This window comes from Symphalangus syndactylus, chromosome 7 (assembly GCF_028878055.3).
Source record: "Symphalangus syndactylus isolate Jambi chromosome 7, NHGRI_mSymSyn1-v2.1_pri, whole genome shotgun sequence".
In the NCBI taxonomy this organism is placed as follows: domain Eukaryota; kingdom Metazoa; phylum Chordata; class Mammalia; order Primates; family Hylobatidae; genus Symphalangus; species Symphalangus syndactylus.
In genome coordinates this window covers 26,449,249-26,470,597 of record NC_072429.2, presented here as the reverse complement: position 1 = coordinate 26,470,597, position 21,349 = coordinate 26,449,249, and the positions used below count along the sequence as shown (strand labels likewise).

At 47.0% G+C, this 21,349-nt stretch overlaps 1 protein-coding gene across 2 annotated transcripts; it reads right to left on the bottom strand.

Moving 5' to 3' along the window:
- Window positions 1-201: 201 nt before the first annotated feature.
- On the bottom strand, window positions 202-21,009 carry C1QTNF2 (C1q and TNF related 2). Of its 2 annotated transcripts, XM_055284761.1 has the most exons (4): window positions 20,888-21,009; window positions 5,306-5,558; window positions 974-991; window positions 202-769 (listed from the first exon to the last, which is right to left on the bottom strand). In XM_055284761.1, exons 2-4 carry the CDS (start codon window positions 5,547-5,549, stop codon window positions 378-380), a joined length of 654 nt encoding a protein of 217 aa, XP_055140736.1. In that variant the 5' UTR covers window positions 5,550-5,558; window positions 20,888-21,009; the 3' UTR covers window positions 202-377. The 2 variants fall into 2 exon arrangements, with proteins under 2 accessions (XP_055140736.1, XP_055140735.1); XM_055284760.1 differs by having other exon boundaries at window positions 202-991.
- Between the last annotated feature and the right edge of the window lie 340 nt (window positions 21,010-21,349).

Here is a 21,349-nt window from a genome sequence, read left to right as displayed (position 1 = left end):
TACTGTCAACCGTGGCATGTTCATTTCTATCCTGGCATAATATTATATTATTTGCTTGTTTATTTGTAAATTGTATCTCCTGCTAGAATGTAAGCCGCATGAGGACAGATACTCTGTCTTGTCCACTGCTGCATCTTTCAGAGAATAGCATAGTGCCTGTTACACAGTAGATACTTTTAAAAGAAGTGAATAAATAGATGGTTGGATGAATAAAAAGGTTTGGATTTAATGATGGGGAAAAAAAGAGGCAAAGGAGGTCAACCTGAGGCTAGAACCGCTCAGTCGACCCTCCACCCCCAGCCTACAGTTGAGGGGTCTTGCTCTGTAAGCCCAAGTCCAGAAGCTTGTTCCCTGCCTGGAGGACCACCCTGGCATGTCTATACCTCGTTGGGGTCATCCTGGTCAGCATAGATTAGGAAGCCCGTAAAGAGGCTGTCTGTCCAGTAAGGGTCGTAGAAGAGCCCATTCTGCTCCGAGTAGAAGATCTGCAGCCAGACTTCATCACCCTGCTTGAGAGCCAGGATGGTGGAGCCTGAGGCCACATCGTGGTTGCCGGTGTTGGCATCAAAGGTCCGGATGCGGTACTGGCCGTTGTGCACCAGGCCGATGGCCAGGTGCTTGTTGGCCAGTGTGATGTCGTAGGTGAAGTAGTAGATTCCAGGCACACCGCAGACGAACTTGCCGCTGGAAGCATTGTAGTGGCCACCCTCATTCATCAGAATCTTGTCAAACTTGATGGGCAGCCGCTCCCGTGGGTAGCTCTTGGTCACTGCCACCGAGAAAGCTGACTTGGTATGGCCACTGCCACAGCTGCAGGGGCCTGGGAGGCCCGGCTCCCCCTTCTTGCCCTTGGGCCCCTTCTTGCCTGGCGTGCCATGCTTCCCGGGGGTACCGTTGATGCCCTTGGGGCCACGGGGGCCAGCCCGCCCAATGGCCCCGGCTTTGCCCTTTGGTCCTGGCTTTCCCCGGTTACCTGTCCGGCCAGGTGGACCTGGAAGACAGAGCAACTGGTGTTATGGAGGGTCCTCACAGACCTAGGCAGAGGGGTGCGCCTTGATTTTCCAACCTTGGAGAAGGAGTGCTTGGGTAACAGAAAGAACAAGAAGGCTTTGCAGACACATAGAAGTGGGTGTAACTCCTAAAGCTAGCTATCTGGGAAATGGAAATGATGATACTTAACTTCAAGAATCACTGTGGATCAGGGCAAAAAGAATAACTTGTAACAGTTCACACCTTTTCCTTTTCCTGCCTTCCAAGGAAGGGTCTGGTCTGTCTGCCAGGTCAATCCTTCCATGGGCTGTGCTGGTAATGGGTTGAGAAGAGAACTGGAAAAAGCCTCTTGATTTCAACAAATTGATCTTGGCAAAATCTCTGCCTAGTGCATACAAGCCCTGCCCATGTGTACAAGGATTTTATTGCAGCATTGCTTATAATAGCAAAAAATAGGAACAACTAAATGCCCATCCAAAGGCAAATGATAAAGAACATTATGGTCCATCCATACTGTGGATTTCTATGCAGGAGTTAAAAAAAAAAAGTAGAGTCACGTGTGCTCTATGAAACCTTCTCTAACATACACTAAGAGGAAAGAGCAGGTGGCCAGACCGTTTGTGTTAAAAGGAAGCCAGGCCGGGCATGGTGGCTCCCGTCTGTAATCCCAGCACTTTGGGAAGCTGGGACTGGAGGATCGTTTGAGGCCAGGAGTTTGAGACCAGCCTGGGCAATGTAGACAGACAGTCTCTACAAAAAATACAAAAATTAGTCAGGCATGGTGGCATGAGCCTGTAGCCCTATCTACTTGGGAGGCTGAGGTGAGCAGATTCCTTGAGCCCAGGAGTTCCAGGTTACAGTGGGCTATGATTGTGTCACTGCATTCCAGCCTGGGCAACAGAGTAAGACCTTGTCTCTAAAAAATAAAAATTAGAAAAACAAAAGGAATGGAATCCACAATGCTAATTTTTTTTTTTTTTTGAGATGGAGTCTTGCTCTGTCACCCAGGCTGGAGTGCGGTGGTGCGATCTCAGCTCACTGCAAGCTCCACCTCCCAGGATCACACCATTCTCCTGCCTCAGCCTCCCGAGTAGCTGGGACTACAGGCACCTGCCACCATGCCTGGCTAATTTTTTGTATATTTAGTAGAGATGGGGTTTCACCATGTTAGCCAGGATGGGCTCGATCTCCTGACCTCGTGATCCACCCACCTTGGCCTCCCAAAGTGCTGGGATTACAGGCGTGAGCCACCACGCCCGGCCCACAATGCTAAATATTTCTATACCCATTTAAAAGCATAGAAGAGTGCTTGACCTATAGCAAACATTTCCTAAATACTAGCTGGCATTCCCTGCAGAACAATTCCACCAATTGTGTTTTCCTTTAGAAGGCTTTTTGATGTTTCATACTCATAGTTCATAAAATGCACATTTCTCTCAATACAACATTTTTGGCTATTGATTGTATAAAATCAATTTAGTTTATGTCCCCTCAACTCAATACAACATTTTAAACAAAACCTGTATGGATAATGACTTGAGTTCACTCGACACAAGCTTGTTACAACCATATGAACTGGGTGATCAAGGAAGTAATGTTTTAGGCATTTTCAAAATGCTGAAATTACAGGCATGAGCCACTATGCAGCCCCCAAGTCATTTTGACTTGGGGTTTTTGGCGGGAGACAAATAGATAAAAAAGCTTACCAGGAAGTCCTACCATGTATTATATAATGTGCTTCCCTCTTCATTACCTTTTTTGAGAGACTTTGGGAAAAGCTGACTTTACTCTCGAAAGACTTTTCTGGAGGTGAATTTGTGTGTGTGGTGATGGGGGGTGGTTGGATGTTATCCTGAATTGGCCCTAGGGTGACAAGCTTTGTCTGAGTTACATGTGCTGGGACTCTCCCAACACTGCCTTCGTTGGTGTGGTGGCTTCCTTCTCTGCAGAGACACAACACATAGCAGAACAGATGGCCAAAGGCAGCCCCAGTACATGGTAGAACTTCCTGGTAAGCTTTATCTATTTGGGGAAAAAGTCAACAGCAGAGACTCTGTCCCTCAGGATCCATAGGCAAATCTCAGGGAAAACTCTAGCTGGCCTGCTTGGAGCATATGTCCAGACCTGAGTCTGCCGTTGTGGTCAGGAAATTGGATATCATGACACCAGTGCCCAGCACGCTGGAAGACCTCCCCTAGTTGAAGCTATGATGGTTACTTTTATACTAATCTCCTGGGGAGGAGGTACCTTTGAAGGAATTAGTTTGGTGTGGTAGGAAAAGATCTGGATTTGGAGTCAGCAATCTACGTGTTATGTGAGCTCAATAAGTCAATTACAGGGTGCCTAACATTTATTGTATGTCTATGCTGAGACTGATGCTTCATACACTGTTTTATTTCATCTTTACCACAACCTTGTGAGACAGGTGCTATTATTATCCATATTTTAGAGATGAGGAAACCATGGTTTGGAGAGAAGTTAAGTAGTTTGCCAAAATCAGTGTCCAGGTTTGTTTCCAAAGTTCATGTTCTTGCAAGGATGACATTTTGCTATCAACTGAATCACTCTGACTCTCAGTATCCTCACCTGTAACATGGGGAAAATAAGAATCCCTCCGGCACAGGATATGGATGGTCAGATGGACAACATGTTCAAAAGTGCTTTGTCAATATTAAAATGCCATACAAATAAAAATTATTATATTTCTCTACTGCTTAAAATGTAGGCTTAGGGATGCTGCTGACACTGAAAAGTACTTGGTTGCTGGGGTGAGAGTTTGGAGATATAAGGAATGTCACAACGGAAAGGTCTGTAGAGTATATCCATTCTGCTTGCCATCCGCCTGGCATCCCTTCCCTTGGGGAGTTGCCCTTCACCATTTCATTTCATATGGTCCTAGTGGGGCTGTCAGTCGCAATGACTGACTGCCCCCACCACCCACTCACACACATGCAGGGGTGGGCCCATGAGCCTGCCCTGCAAATGGAGGCACCTCACCTCCTCGGTCAAGGGAATTGGTCCAGGATACACATGTGGCCAAGGAGAATTGGCTGTTCTGAGATTTGCTCTGTGGATGAAGCCAGGAAGATGTGGGCCTCAGCCCAGCAGTGCTATTTCAGAACTTCCAGCCTTTGTGAGGACACAACAAACACAGAGAGAAGCAGAGCCCTGACAATGATATTTGAGCTCCTGGACTCAGCTATTCCTGGAGCTTGGCTCTTGGACGTCTCTGTTTTTTTTTTTTTTTTTGAGACAGGGTCCTGCTCTATTTCCCAGGCTGGAGTGCAGTGGCATGATCTCAACTCACTCCAACCTCTGCCTCCTGGGTTCAAGCAATTCTCCTACCTCAGCCTCCAGAGTAGCTGAGATTACAAGCATACACCACCAGGCCTGGCTAATTTTTTGTATTTTTAGTAGAGATGGGGTTTTGCCATGATGGCCTGGCTAGTCTTGAACTCCTGGCCTCAAGTGATCTGCCCACCTCGGCCTCCCAAAGTGCTAGGATTACAGGTGTAAGCCACCACGCCTGGCCTGATGTCTCAGTTTTATGAGCGAATACATTCCATTTGGGACTATAAATTGAGTTTCTGTCACTTGCAATCATCAAGAGTTCTGAGGAATATTTTGGGAGACTTTTCCAAAGTCACTTAGCAACCCAAAGGTGCACCAGGGGCAGGAACACAAAATTCAATACCCATGTTCCTTTCAGAATAAACTGCTCTGAGGCCGGGCACAGTGGCCCATGCCTGTAATCCCAGCACTTTGGAAGGGCGAGGTAGATAGATCACTTGAGGTCAGGAGTTTGAGACCAGCCTGGCCAACATTGTGAAACCTCATCTCTACTAAAAAATACAAAAATTAGCCTGGCGTGGTGGCACGCATCTGTAGTTCCAGCTACTCAGGAGGCTGAGGCAGGAGAATTGCTTGATCCCAGGAGGCAGAGGTTGCAGTGAGCTGAGATCACACCACTGCACTCCAGCCTGGGTGACAGAGCAAGCCTCTGTCTCAAGAGGGAAAAAAAAAAAAAAAAAAAAAAAAAAAAAATATATATATATATATATATATACACACACACACACATATATATACACACATATATATACACACATATACACACATATATACATATATACACATATATACACATATACACATATATATACACACATATATATATTGCTGTATTTATAAGTAAACAGTAATTTGATTTATAATGAAGAGGATTAATACTAGTTTTATTAACTTCATGACGCCCCCCGCGTGCTGGATGCTGTCAGCCAGGTGGGAACGAGAGGGGCAGGTATAGGCCTCTTACCTTCCTCTCCGCTGTCCCCCCGGTCGCCATCGTATCCATCTTGGCCGTCTTTGCCAGGAAAGCCCATTCGTCCCATGATTCCTGAGGGTCCTGGGGCTCCTGGGGGGCCGGGTGGGCCCTGGGGGCCAGGCAGGCTGCAGACCAGTTGAGGGGAGCCTTTCCGGAAGTCCCTGCGAGCAAAGGCGCCAAGCAGTGGGTCAGCAGCACAGGGGAGGGCACAGGCCAGGAGCACCCAGGGGATCATGGTGGTCACCTGTGGGAGGCAAGAGAGCTGTGACAGGTGAGTGTGGCCACCAAGCTGACCTGGGGCTGGTCAGAGGGGATGCACAGGAGGAGGCAGCTGGGATACACTCAGTTGGATTGCTGTTTCTTGCTCTTTCCTGCATCACATACAAGTAGATGTGATGTGGACAGAGTTGTCATATCTTGAGGACGTATTTGGGTGAGTGGAGTCATTACCCAGAATACACTTTGAAGGGGTCTCGGGGGTGAGGCACTCATCATCAGACCATCATCCTCCAGAGTGGCTGAAATGGATGCAGAACTTATGACCCCGAGACTGATGACTGGGAGGAGCTGTGAATGGGGAGAAATGATCCATGGTTTCATCCAAATCTATGGCATGAATAGAAAGTTACAGTTCTACAAGGGTAGAAATGTTTGAATTGTAGGTGACTTTGCAACTAGTCTGCTTCTCATGGGAGACTCAGGGTTCCACATAAGGAGGGCTGAGGATTCAGTTACTGACAACCAACACCCAAGGGACCCTGGCAGGCCATGGTAGCAGCTCCTCCCCCAAGCACTTCCTGTGCACCAGGCATGTAAGAGCTTTCCATTCATTACTTGATCTTCACAATACCCTTATAGAATAGATATAGGAGAGGAAGCAGAGGCTCAGAGAAGTTGAGCAATGTGTCTACATCACATTTTTCCAATCCGGGGGCTGTGGGCCGCATGCACCCCAGGATGGCTTTGAATGCAGCCCAACACAAGTTTTGTAAACTTTCTTAAAACATCATGAGATATTTTTTGCGATTTTTTTTAAGCTCATCACCTATCGTTAATGTTAGTGTATTTTATGTGTGGCCCAAGACAATTCTTCTTCCAGTGTGGCACAGGGAAGCCAAAAGATTGGACACTCCTGGTCTACATCATGTGATGAGTAGATGGCAGGGCTAAGGTTTGAACCAGGCCGTCCAGATCCAGGGCCTGCGCCCTCCTGTCCCAGGCTAGACCGTGTCCTTAAGGCTGATGGCAGCAATAGCAAGATCCCACCGGAGATCAGTGTGCTATGCACCTGGAGGTATCTACTCCCTGCCCTCACTATGCACACTCAGAAACTGAGACCCAGAGCAGAAATAAGCAACTTGCCCAAGATCTCTCAACAAATCAGTTCCGTTGCTTTGTAATTAACAGCCTCTCTCTCAAGAATGAAACCGGCGGGAACATCCCAGGCATGACTTCCTGCCATGATGATTAACTAAAATGGCAATTTGCTTTGTGACCTTAGGCAAACCCTTTTCCCTCTCTGGGCCTCAGTTTCCTCACTTGAACAACAGGGGCTGGGCTATAGCAGTGGTTCCTAAACTTCAGTGTGCATCACACTCACCTTGAGGGCTTGTTAACACACAGGTTGTTCAAAGTTTCTGATTCATTAGTTCTGGGGTGAAGCTGGATCATTTGCATTTCTAATAAGTTTCCAAGGGATGCTGCTGATGGTGGTCCAGAGACCTTGTTTTGGGAACCACTAGAGTAGATGGTCTCTAGGGTCTCTTCTAGCTCCAATGCTGAGCTTTTCAGACTTCTAGCTGTTCTCTTTCCAGATACAAAGCACTGTGGGCTTTGTAGTCCTCACTCAGCCTGTGGCTATCCAATTAGAGCGTTTGAGTATTAGGGGGATCCTCGGCAGCTGTGGTCCTGGTTGCACGGCAGGGGCATTGCTCAGGCATTGACCTTTGGAACTCATTTTTCCTTCTGGGCTTTCAATCTCCTTTCCCTTCAGACTCTGCTTGGCCCCTGGTTCTTGGAGCCGGTCCAGGCTTTTTGGCTGCCTCTGGCTGTTCCCCGCAGAAACAGGCTGACCATACCTCTCCTCCTGCCCCCTCCAGGGTCTTTAACCCTGGAAACAGATGCTGAGGGGAAGGCCTGGACTTGCAGAGAAAGGAAAATGTTCATTGCCCACATCCCAGCAGTGTGACAATCACAGGGCCCAAAATGGTCACTCCCAAAGAGCCTGCAAAAGGCCCCCATGGAAAAGACAGCTTTAAATGTCTGCCAGGCACAGAGATGCAGAGCAGTCTAGGCCCGCCCCCGTAGTGAAACATCTAGAAATCCTCGTCCTGTCCCTGTACCTCCCCTCCCTTCAACTTGGAAACAGCTGAGCTGACAAGGGGAGCAGATGGCCTTGCCCATTTCACACCTTCACTGGGGGAGCAGGAAGAAATCTCACCTTCGAATGGAAATTGAGGTGTGGGTTGCCTGGGAGTGGAGACTTCAACCAGGGGGAGAAGGAGCTCTCCTCACTGACTAAATTATAAGTAGGGAGGGGTAGGCAAAAATAAAGACGCATTTGATTGTATTTCTGATGTCACACTTGCTCAACCTAGGTTGCATAAATAATAGTAGAGATGGTAGGCAGGCATGGCAAACATCGTGGAAATGTTGCATGAATGACAGGTGCTTTTGGAAAACTATGGCCTAGACACTCCCCAGGCCCTGTGAATCATCATTTCTTTCCCTTGTCTATGTGACGAGAGTCTTGGAAAACTGGTTGGCCTTATTTGTGAGCTGCAGCACATCTGGGACCCCCAGAATAGAAACTGAATTTTTAAAACAGGTTCGAAATTATTTGGAAAGTTGCAGTCTACAATCATTTTGCAGTAGGCAGAGAGGGAGGAAGGAAGTGGAAGCAAGTCTTCGAGGCAGATGAGAATGCTGCAAACAGCTAGCTGAAGACAGGCAGAAAAGAGAGCCAGCCGGACGAGAGAGAGGGAGAGAAAGGGAACCATCTGTCACAGTTGACAACTCCCCTCTCTCTTCTGACCTCCATGCCCAGCCACACAGGCTCCACAAGAGGAAGGCGGATTTGCTCTCTTGCCCACAATGGCCTTGCACCAGCTTCTCTGGACAAAGAGGGAATGCCTCTCTGCGAAAGCTGATTTGGGGCAGGCCCCAGTGCCTGGGAGGAGGGGTGTGTGTCTGAGACACACAGGGAGGCAGGGTTTTCTGAACTGGAGCCTGAAGGCTCCTGGAGTCCCAGAGGAGTCTTGGGAGCTAGAGCCAGGAACTGTTTTGGAAATAAAGGCGGGGAGACTAGATTCTAGTTCCAAACCTAGAGGAACGGAGGGAGAGGAGAGTCTCCTTGCCTCCACAACACCTCCAAGAAAAACAAGACTCCAAATAGCACTGCTCCCAGCTTGTGCCCTGCCCCACCCTCACCCCACTCTCTACACAATGGTGTCGAGAAAGCCTGAGGTCAGGGTGCTTAGAGGGGCACTAAGGCCCCAAGGAATCCAGGCAGATTAACTCTTCCAGGGCCTTTAATTTTTTTTTCTTTTTAGGGATGGGGGTCTTGCTCTGTTGCTCAGGCTGGAGTGCATGGGGCAAGAGCTCACCATAGCCTTGAACTCCTGGGCTCAAGTGATCCTCCTGCCTCAACCTTCTGTCCCAAGTAGGTGGACCTACAGGAGTGTGCCACCACTCTCAGCTAGCACCTTTTAAATACATTTAGAATCACAAACTTGGGGAGTGCCTCAGGGAACCATCTAATCCAACCTCTTCAGTTACAGATGGGGAAACCAAGGCAGAAGAAAACTGACCTTATTACACACCTACAATGTTCCAGGCACTGTGTGAAGCCCTGTATCTACATTGCTTTTTTTTCCCTCACTTTGTCGCCCAGGCTGGAGTGCAGTGGAGTGATCTCGGCTCATTGCAACCTCCACCTCTCGGGCTCAAGTGTTCCTCCCTCCTCAGCCTCCCGAGTAGCTGGGACTATAGGAGCGTGCCACCATGCCCAGCTAATTTTCGTATTTTTTGTAGAGATGGGGTCTTGCCACGTCACCCGCTGGTCTCGAACTCCTGGACTCCAGCGATCCACCCGTCTCAGCCTTCCAAAGTGCTGAGATTACAGGTGTGAGCCACCGCATCCAGCCTGCTGCATTGTTTTATATGAAGCTTACCAGAGCCCTATGAAGCTTACCTGAGCCCTTATCATCCCATTTTTTTTTTTCCAGAGGAAAAAGCAGATACTCCAAGAAGTGAGGTTATTTACCCAGAGTCACACAATCAGGGATTAATGGAGATGGCATCCAAACCCATGTCCGTATGACTCTGAAAACTATGCTTAATCCACACCATCTTGCTTCCTGCCCCTGCTATTTACTCCCCATTTTATAAAAGACACTGAAACTTGGAGAGGCTAATTTACTTATGTTTACACAACTAGTTAGTGGCAGAAGTTATATTTGAACTTGGGTTTGGCTGACCCTAGTACCCAAATGCTTTCCATTATGTCAGCATTTCTTATATTTTTCCCCCTAAATATCCCACATTACAGAAAAGACCTTGAAGCATATGCCAAAACCACACACAGCCATAGAGAAATCTCTCTGATGCCCTGTATTTTATTTTACAATTTTTACACATACTACATGACTTTGAAAATGTACAAGTGATGCTTTTTCTCTCTCTCGGGGTGCTGGAGTAAATCAATGCTTGAGCAAAACCTCCTGTCCTTTGAGAGGCCCACACTTGGATTAGACAAGGTGATGAGAGGCGTGGAGGGGACAGCCTCCTGGGCCCTGGGTCCCCACCATAAGCCCCTTTAGTGTGTTAACGGGGAGTTTCCAAGGCCTGAGCCAAAAGATCAGGGTGTCACTCCCCAAGACCCTCCAGTAGGTGCTGGCTTAAAATAGCAAACATCAGAACCCCGGCCGTGGCTTACAAGGCCCCAATTGAGCTGGCTCCAGCCTCCGCCCCAACTTCAGCTCCTTCCTGGCTCCCTCGGCTCCTCTGGCCCAGCACCCCCCTCCCACCCCCGCTACCTTTTCTAGGCCAAGCTCCATTCAGCCCCAAGGCACCAGCCACTCCACCAGTAACCTCACAGCTCCACCCTCTTGGTTTGCTGGCTCTTTATCTGCTGTATTTCAGTTTAAATGTCACTTCCTCCAGGCATTCCCTGACGTGCCCTCTCAGCCAGCGCCCCTTTCTGCAAGCTCCCTTTTCCCAGCTGTTTCTTTTCCAGCACTTGAAACCACTTACCCATATTCACTTTACTTGGTTGCCTCCCCCATGTGTCTCCACTAAAATGTAAGCTCCATGAGTACAGGGACCCCAGCTGGCCACCTGGCTTCAAACTTCCTCACACACAGTGAATGTTCAAGAAATATTTGCTTAATTAGTAAGTGTTGGAGACACAGACTCTGCCCTCAAGAAAATCCACAGCGAAGAGAAAACCAGGCAGTGGCTGAAATCCAGAGGAGAGAGCACTGACACCCCTTGATACAAATCAGTTCTTTTTTCCTCTGCTTTTCTAACCCAAATCAGATCAAATCCCTCCTTGCTTTAGACCCCTTACAGTACAGGGGCTAGGTTGTTCCCTCTCGGGCCCCTAGGGTGAGGCCAGCCTTGCAAAATACCTTACATAGAGTAGGTGCCCCATAGAAAGCTGTCCAATTAACCAGAAGAGAAGTATTAGTCCTTTCTCAGCTGTAAAAAAACAATCTCAGTTCCTAAACTGTCCTTTCTGGGGGTGAGAAGGTGTTAGTTGAATATGGAAGCCTTCATTAGAGCCTTCCTCCTAAAGGGATAAAAAATGTTAGTTGGTTAAACCCTGGAAATGGAATCGTGGGTTGCTAAACTCGGATGAGTTCTTTTTTTTTTTTTTTTTTTTTTTTTTTGAGATGGACTCTCGCTCTGTTGCCAGGCTGAAGTGCAGTGGTGCAATCTCGGCTGACTGCAACCTCCACCTGCTGGGTTCAAGCAATTCTCCTGCCTCAGCCTCTCAAGTAGCTGGGACTACAGGTGCACACCACCATGCCCGGCTAATTTTTTGTATTTTTAGTAGAGATGGGGTTTCATCATGCTGGCCAGGCTGGTCTCGAACTCCTGACCTCGTGATCCGCCTGTCTCACCTCAAAGTGCTGAGATTACAGGCGTGAGCCACCGTACCTGGCTGAACTTGGATGAGTTCTTAAGTCTGGCTTTCAGCTGCCCAGTCCCTGGGCTTCTCATCTCTCTGTTAAGTAGCTAATGATTCATCAATACACATGTTCTAGAAAAGCGCTAGGAGCTAAAGTGCCACAGCCTGGGTCTACTGTCAGGGAAGTCTTCCTCCTGGCCCACAGGACATGGCCCCCTGGTTTATTCCCAAGGGCCCTCTGCCCAGACTGTGATGTGAGAGGGGCCAAAAGTGGGGATATGGGCCTCTCACTCATCCTTCTTGAATGTATCTGCCAGTAGAAGCTCCAGGAATATTTGTCTTGAGCAAGCCTGCTAGGCCTGGGTGCTGAACAGTCTCCCCTTGCAGATTGGAAGATGTAAATTACACGCAAATAAATCTGACCTGTTGGTTATCAGGTTTTGACACACTGACAGATAGGAGTGGCATTTAACTCTGTGGTTAAGAGCCATGGAACACCCAGCACTTGGTTCCCTCAACTATGCAATGAAAATAGTAGGATACCTACCTCAGGGAGTTTGTGTGAGAAATGAGTGAAGGAATGCATCCAAAGATTCTATCTAGCCCAGTGTTTGACACTGTAAACGCTCCACAGTTGGAAAGAACTGTGCCTAAAATGCCCCCAATCCTTAACCTCCTCTGGGAAGCCCTCAGGTAGCTGCCAGCCTCACCCTTCAAGTTTCAGGTCTCATATCATCTCCTCAGAGGGGCCTGCCCTGATCATGTGATCCAAAGCATTCCACCCATCCTGCATATGCTCTTATCCCATCCTGTTCTTTCAAGGCACCTGGCCCAGTTTGTGATTATGTATTTGTTTGTTTCTTGACTTGTTAACTCTCTGGCTCTTTCCCTGGTATGGAAGGTCCAGGAAAGTATGGGCCCTGCATGTTGCTCTCAGTTGGGCTGCTGGAGCCTAGCGCAGCACTGCACAGAGTAAGTGCTCAACACACAGCTGTTGAATAACCTTGAATGAACTGGCCACCCTTACGGAGACAGGAATAATCCAGCGTGGTCATAGGATAAAAATTCCAGGCAGCAATTTGACATGATTAGACGCTATATAGGCCGATAAGACCCTGAAAAACAGGATGTGGACCAAGCTGGCTAAGACCCACTGGACCAACATGGTGATGGATTTGATCTAGGTTTCACCTAGGACCTCTTTATACGCTCATTCATGTACTCAATCACACACCCACCAGTGCCACGACAGCTCCGAGAACACCCATATTTGGTGTAGAAATGGGTAGCACCACAGTTCCAGGAAATCTCCACCTTTTTCCAGGAATTTTCATGAATATTCCACCTCTTGGTTAAAGAAACCCATAAAGATAGAAGCCCCAAACCCTTCTGCCCAACTGTCTCTTGAGAATGCCCACAGCCCCCTTTCCTGAGTGTGTACTTTTTTCCCTTGCAAAAAATCACCATATTTTCATAATTTTCTGACTCATCCTTGAATTCCTTCTTGAGATGGTGTCAAGAGCCTGGACACTGGCTGGGGTCGAGGTCCCACTAGCGTTTGAGGACCTCCCCAGCCCACCGGTATTATTATAATTTATAAAACAAGGGGATCACAAGGGTCTCAATAGACGTGCGGATGACAAAGCCTCACCTGGCTACTGAGGGAAACCCAGTGCAATGACTGGGCTTGGATTCTGAAGATTGGGGTCCCAGTCCTAGTTTTGTAACTTACTAATCGTGTGACTGTGAAAAAGTCATTTCATCTTATCTGGGCCTTCATTTCCTCATCTGTAAAGTGGAGATATTAACACTTGCCCCGTCTGCCTTACAGGGTTATTCAGAGAATCAAATAAGATAGTGGATTTGAAAACAAAACATGATACAAAAGTTAGGGCCGTATTTAAAATTGTAATTGTCACTAGTTGCAATTGAACGAAGGGATTACAGTCCTAAACTCCCCACTGGGAGCCCCCGGAGTGTTTCAGGGGAGGCCTCATCCTGGATGGAGGGGGACACCCAAATCTCACCCAGCAGGGCAATTCTCCCTGTGTTTGGTGTTAAAAGGGACAAGGCTTGCTTGCAGATGAAGCTTGCTGAAAATCCACTTTGATGGGAGAATAGAATACTATAATAAAAAACACTCCACGCCCTCCCTGAATTCCAGGAAGTAAATTGGAAACAGTCCTCTCCAGCTTCTCTGAAAAGCTAAAGAGATCCTTTGGAGGAAAAAGCGGCTGGCTGCTGCTCCTCACAGTACTCACGAAATGTCCCCTCTCTCCAGATCTCAAGATCAGTGTCCTTTTGGAAACTGTCCAGAATCCAGAGTCTAAATACAGAGGCTTAAAAGTCCTGGGGCCCACTTGACAGGATGCCTCAGAAAATATTTGATCTGCTATTTTCTCTCTCCTCATTTCTGGTTCAGCCTAGGAAATGAGATCCAAGGACACATCATGATCTAACAAGGTCTCGGAAGCCGGGGGTTTGTCTCAGTAAGAATTCCTGAAAGCATATGGGAAATCAGCCCGTGTGTTAAAGCTGAAGAATTATACCTTCTAATATATACACGCACAGCCTTTACAAAATGACAAACGTGGTGTATAATGTGGTGGGCAGTGGAGCCCACCCCCTGGGCCCTGGCTTGCTGCACATCTGAGCCTCAGCTGCCTCCTCTGCACAATGAGGGCAAGAGTCGGGCTCTGGAGTGGCTGAAGACAAAGCCATCAAGCTTTGGCATTGTCTGCAGCTGCTTTCTGCCACGTGGAGAGCAAGGACTGCCGTGGGAGAGAAGAATGCAGCAGCTGTGCGAGATGTGAGGGGGAGAGAAGGCGGCTGAGGGTGTTCACATCCCCATATCGCATCCCCAGGGCCAGTCTCCACGTGCCTGACCACAGCGGTGGGGGAGTGGGTGTGAGCAGCTCGGCCCAATAGGAAAATGATGCAAGTCACATGTGTCAGTTTGTCTTGTAGTCACATTAAAAAAGTAAAAAAGAAGCAGGCGAAATTAATTTCAATGCTAGTTAGCCCATGATTTCCCAAATACCATCATTTCAACACGTAATCACCATAAAAATTATTAATGAGACATTTTACATTCTTAAGTTAGTACTAAGTCTTTGAAGCCCAGTGATGTATTTCACACTTGCAGCAGATCTCAGTTCAGACTGGAGCATTTCAAGTCTCCAATAGCTGCATGGTAGCTTCCATAATAGCTCCAGCATAGCTGTGTGAGTTCAGATGCCATGAACTAGCTGTAGCACCTTTACACATTATTTAGTCTCTCCCCTTCAGTCTCCTCCTCTCCAACATGAACACGATAATAATAGAACCTACCTTAGACAGTTGTTACGAGGAATTAATGTTTCTAGAATAAGGCCTGGCATATGGCAAGAGGTATAAAAGCATTAGCTTCTATTATTTTCTTATTTCTTGCCCTTCCGAAAATCAAACAAGATAATGGATGTTGAATGTAATGATACAAGTTTTAAGACCTTGTTTAAAATTGTAATTGCCACTAACTGCAGTTGAATTAGCAAAAACCAGCCCTGATCTGCCACCCTGAGTCCTGCATGCATTTCAGGTACAGACTCCTGTAGCTTCTCATAAATTCCCATTTTCACTTAAGTTAGTTTGAGTTATGGCTCTGTCAGGCGCTATCAAAAAAAGTCCCAGCGAGGCCGGGCCTTTGTTCCTGCCTTGCTGTTTCTGCTCTGAGGGAAGGATGGGGTGTTGCCTTGGCTGTACAACTTTGAGCCACCTGGCATGTCCGTGCTCCATAATACAAAGACCAGGGAAGAAGTGGGATGGTGCTCATCTCATCAAGTGACAGGGCCAAATGGGATATGAGGTGTGCATGTGTGCATGATACTGTGGCCTGGCACATGGATACCCAATAAATAGTATGGTTTATTATTATTGTCTTTGAGGCCAGACACTGGGGAATTGGAGGTGGAAAGATGTAGTTTCTGCTCCTGTAGGGCCCACTCTGATCCCTAGAACTACCTGGGCAGGTTATAACTGTCTGCTTACCTGAGCATCCAGCCTGCACACCTGTGTGGCCAGGAAAGAAAAGCCTCACTCTCCTTTTCCTTTGTAATAGGCGCCCAACAGCATCTAGATGTAACAGCATTCAAGACCAGGCAAGCAGCAGGGGAAGGAAATTTTGGGATTAGGCAACAATCCCTGGGAATGACATAAAAGGGACTACACTTGAAGAGCTAAGAACTGAGGGAAAGAAACAAATTCTGAACTTTGAAGGGGACAGGGAGAAAAGGCTAAGTTTTCCTTGACTTCTCTGGGTGAACCCAAGAACTTCCATGGAGTCATTTCTGGTCAGGCCTTGATGGGCGTTCAGAGTAACCCTAAACTTCTGATATAGGGCTGGACACAATGTCTCACATCTATAATCCTAGCACTTTGGGAGGCTGAGGTGGGGGGATCACCTGAAGACAGGAGTTCGAGACCAGTCTGGCCAACAAAGTGAGACCCTCTGGGCAACAAAGTGAGACCTCCCCCCGCGTCACCCCGCCATCTCTACAAAGAAAAAAAAGAAACAGATACAGGTCTACCCTTAGAGAAGCACGAGCTGGTCTGGTGGTTAAGTCATTTTCCAGCTGTTTGACCTTGGGCCAAGTTATTTAATCTCTCTAGGCCTCAGTTTCTTTGTAAAATGAGAAAAATAATACTGTATGGTCTTATTTGAATTTGAATATTTATTGTTTCACTTGATTTTGTGAAATCTGAAATAACCCCAATTTTCCCAAGTTAAAAGTTGTCGAGAATCTTGTAAGGCAGTGTGAATTGTAAATTTTAAACTGTGTTTATGCTATAGCCACATAATAGCACTGTCCTAACAGGTAATCAGAAATATCTACCATTCTTCAGCAGGCGAGCTTTTTTTAAAAAAATTTTTAATTTCCATAGATTATTGGGAACAGGTGGTGTTTGGTTACATGAGTAAGTTCTTTAGTGGTGATTTGTGAGATTTTGTTGTACCCATCACCCGAGCAGTATACAGTACCCTATTTGTAGTCTTTCATCCCTCACTCCCTTTCACCCTTTCCCCTTGAGTCCCCAAAGTCCTTTGTGTCATTCTTATGCCTTTGCATCCTCATAGCTTAGCTCGCACTTATGAGTGAGAACATACGATGTCTGGGTTTCCATTCAGCCCATGAGCTTTTAATGACATAAGTTTTGAATTATTTGAGGTCTTTAGGAATGCCTCCCTTGAGTAATTTGACTGTTCACACCTCCCTTATAGAGTAATTGTGAATATTTAATGAGATAATGCAGCAACCAGCCCACAGTAAGCACTCAGTAACAGTAGTGATTTTTGATACAATAATCATTCCTGAGAACAAAGAGAGAGATGACGTCATGGGAAAAGGTTGCCACACTCATGAGAATAAACCAGCAGACCTGGGTAGACTTGGGTAGACCTGGGTCTGCTGTTTCTCCATCTGTAAAGTGGCCCTAACAGTGACCCTGTGAGGAGCTGAACATTTGCAAACTTTGGCATCAATGGCAATGAAAGCAGTTATAATGGCTGATGCACTTTTATAGCTGGGCATGAATGCAAAGAGGTACAGGATTTCTACAGGTGTGCCCCACTTTAAGCAAGATTGTGAAATTCAAATTTAGTCATTCAATGATTAGCTTTTAACTTTTTGTTAATATTAGAATGTGCAGGCTGAGTGCGGCGGCTCACATCTGTAATTCCAGCACATTTGGAGGCCAAAGCAGGTGGAGTGCCTGAGCCTAGGAGTTCAAGACCAGCCTGGACAACATGGCAAAACTTCATCTCTACAAAAACTATGAAAATTAGCTGGGCGTGGTGGTGCATGCCTGTAGTCCCAGTTACTTGGGAGGCTGAGGGGGGGAGAATCGCTTGAGTCCAGGAGGCAGAGGCTGCAGTGAACAGAGATAGTGCCACTGCACTTCAACCTGGGCAATAGAGCAAGACATTGTCAAAAAAAAAAAAAAAAAAAGAATAAACAACGTGCAAAAACTGGCTGAGAAGGATTAAAAAGCTATGGAACATGCCCCTGCCACTGAGGAAATTATAGCCTAGACAAGGGATCAGTTGGCTTATCAGTGGCCTCATGCGGATCACAGACTACTCTGTACTTTTTATTTTGGATTTTTAATTTGAAATTGTTGCCAATGTAAAACTTGGGAGATTTTCTGTTAACATCAACGTCTGCATCTTTTCTTGGGCAGCAGAAGGATCTGGGCAGCAGTGAGCCTGCATTTGGGCAGGTCAACAGGTAGCTGCCCCTTGAGACAAGGTATTACAGCCTGACTTGTGTCTCCTCAGAATTCACACATTGAAGTTGCAACTCTTAGATTCTCAGAATGGGACTGTATTTAGAGATAGGATCTTAAAAACAGTAACCAAGGTAAAATGAGTCATATGGGTAGGCCCTAATCCAGTATGAGTGGTGTCGTTACATGAAGAGGAGATCAGGACACAGACACACACAGAGTGACAACCATGTGAAGACACAGCAGATCATGGCCACCTGCAAGCCACGGAGAGAGGACTCAGAAGAAACCAACACTGCAGACACCTTGATGACGGGCTTCCAGCCTCTAGGGATCGTGAGAAATAAATGTCTATTGTTACAGCTCCCCAGTCTGTGGTATTGTCACGGTGCCCCACACTGACTAGGACAGAGAGCCTGTGTTCTAGAGTGTCCACAGTCCTCACCACTCCCAAATGTCATGCATCCCATTCCTATACACATTGTGCACAGTCTCTGTCAGTATCTGGGTTTGCAACCCCTAATCTAGAGGAAAAGAGTAATGATTCTCCATGTATGTTGTGTGTTCTTATTTCAAAGTTTCAACGTTCATATCTCCTTTAATTCTCCCCACACTTCTAACAGGCTGATACTGTCATCTCCACTTGGCAGAAGAGAAAACAGAGCTCAGAAAGGGGAAAAATTACTTTTCCTAGGTCACTGTTTGGGTGGAACTCAGGCCTGCTGGCTCAGGGCCCAGAGCTCATGTTCTTCTACCATGGCCCCTCAGCTAACGGGAGTTACTAACAGGGCAGTGATGTGTATGCGCATGTGTATGTGTGTTATAGGAGTAAGCCACTTAACAGAAGTGAACAAATCCAGGGGAAGGTTATTTGCTTGAAAAAATATTTAGAACACAATTCCTTTCAAAAGGAAAGCTAGAATGGGCTGGGCGCAGTGGCTCATGCCTGTAATCCCAGCGCTTTGGGAGGCTGAGGCGGGCAGATCATGAGATCAGGAGTTTGAGACCAGCCTGGCCAATATGGTGGAACCCCATCTCTACTAAAAATACAAAAATTAGCTGGGTGTGGTGGCGTGCGCCTGTAGTCCCAGCTACTGGGGAGGCTGAGGCAGAAGAATTGCTTGAACCCAGGAGGTGGAGATTGCAGTGAGCCGAGATCTTGCCACTGCACTCCAGCCTGGGCAACAGAGTGAGACTCCTTCTCAAAAAAAAAGAGAGAAGCTGAAATGGAATATAACTAACAGAAGTTTGATTTCTGCAAGAGTTCATCTCACAGAGGCAAATTAAGGTTGGCAGGCCTTTGACCTGGAAGAAGGAGTGGGTGAAGCTGTGGGTATGGAGACAGACTGATACCCCACAGTGAACATTCAGGAGTAGGAAGCATCAGTGATTGAGACAGAAGGAGAGACTGTCTGTCTGATCAGCAGGGTCAGGATAAGAGAAGGAATAGCGAGACAGGGGAGAAGAATAGGGAGATTTGCAGAGAAAAAAAGTGACATCTTGGAGAACTTGCTGAATATTCCATGGAGACAGAGTGGCTTCAAACATGACTCCAGCCTTGTGAAAAATAATATCAGTTCATCCATACAATGACGCACTATGACACCATTAGAAGAACAAAGTAGGCCTGTATATGCAGATACGAAAACATGGCGAAGACACACTGTTAAGTGAAAAAAGCAAGTTGTACCATGGAATGTTAAGTATGCTTCTCTTTGAGTTAAAAAAAAACAAAACAGCACAAATATAGAATATATATATGTACAGAAGGGTTGGGGAAATACTTTCTGAAAAGACACAAAATCTTGTTAAGGGGTTACCTTTCGGAATCGGGAGGGAGTGTGTGGCCTTTTGCTTTTCTCTTTCTACCTTTTTGAACTGTTCGAATTTCTTGTGATGAGCATCGTTACTTTTATAACATTTAAAACAAAAGGTAACCCTAAGGTTTAAGGATTGGAACACGGGTAAGTGTGATATCCCTGCTAGGAGATGGGGAGAAGTCAGACATTTGGGAGGAAACAAATTCTGCAGTGTATCTGATGTGTTAAAATGAAGGGCTGTAGTGATGCTTGGAAATGTGTGGAGAGTCTGAGGATCGGGCAGTTGAAAGCAGGAGTAATTGATATAATTACTCCAGACGACAGAATAAATTAGAGAATGGTGCAGAGGGAGGGCAAAAATAAGGATGTGAGAGGACAGATTTTTAACAGTGCTAACTGAGCACCAGCCTTGGGTTGACCTATGTAAGACATTGTCTTTCTATTACTGCTACTTCAGCATGGTGGAAACACAGGGTCTCTGAGAGATGGCCAGTCTAAGGAAGTTACCCCTGCAGGCTTTCAAGCAGGGCAGTTTTGTGGTCAAGGAGCAGAGAAGGATCACAATGAGGTAGTGCAAGGGACTCATGGTGTCAGAGGAGAGACCTGGGCTGGGAGACTATTAGGGCCCACTGCAATTGTTTAGCTGAAAAGCGAGGTCCTAGAATGGGGCAGCAGAAGTGGGGATGGAGAAATAAGGACAACGCATATTAAGACAAGTAGTTTAGGTGGGGAAGGAGAGTGAAGAGAGTCATGAAGAATTGGGTACAAATCTCTGCCTGCCGTTCAATACCTTTTGAGCTCAGTTCGCCAGTCTGTATCATATATTTAAATAAATGTGAAGATTAAGTGAAATAATGCATTCAGTAAATGTTAACTGTGATTGTTAGCTCGGGTATTGGACTCAGATTTACCAGACTTCAAGTCCCTTTTTCATCAATTACTAGCTGTGCAACCCTGTCCAAGTCATTAATGTCTCTGAGCCCAGTTCCTCTTTCGTAGACTATCCCCATCTGTTGTCATGAAAATGAAAGAGCACAAGTAAAGTGCTGGCAGGACTTGGCACAAAGTAGGCGCTCAATAAATGGCAGAGCTACGGGTGTTACTATTGTAACGGGTAAACCACTGGGCACAGAGCCTGGTACACAGTAAGGACTCAAAACATGTTAATTTGTATTATAATACAGAAGGCAGAAGTCGAGAGGCAGGAATGCGGGAGCTGCCCAGCCCGCAATAAAGGCGCGCTGGCAGCTCTCCCACCTTCCGCATCCCGCCCCGCCCGCAGCAGTGCAAGTCCTCCTCCTCCTCCTCCTCCCGGCGCGCACTTGGCGCCCCCGCCCGACCGCGGTGCGGGACACTCACCCTCGCAGCTGCCCGCCACGTCCAGGGGCGTCCGGAGCAAAGAAGCTCTCGGCGGGGCTCCGCGTCCCGGCTTTCCTCAGCGGCAGCAGCCGGGCCGAGCGCCGGCCCCAGGCATAGTTTTCCCATCCCGTCATGGGCGGGAGAGCCTTCCTCCCGGTCACGTGGGCTGGCCTGCAGCGCAGCATTCTCTTTTTAGCAGCTGTTTGGAAAAAACTTGCAGTGCTGATGACAACTCGGGTGTGTCGGTGCATCTCTGCGTTTGTAGAGCTTGTTAGTGTATTTGGAGGTTTTGTGCGCCAGAGTGATCAGAGTGATTGTTTCCCACGCGTTTGCAAAGGTGTGCATGTACTTGAGTGTGATGATAAATCATAGGGATGTGTTTAGTTGTGTGTGTGCATACGTGCGTTTATCCAAATTTTCATCAGGGCTGTTCGGTGTATGCACACATGCATGCACATGTCC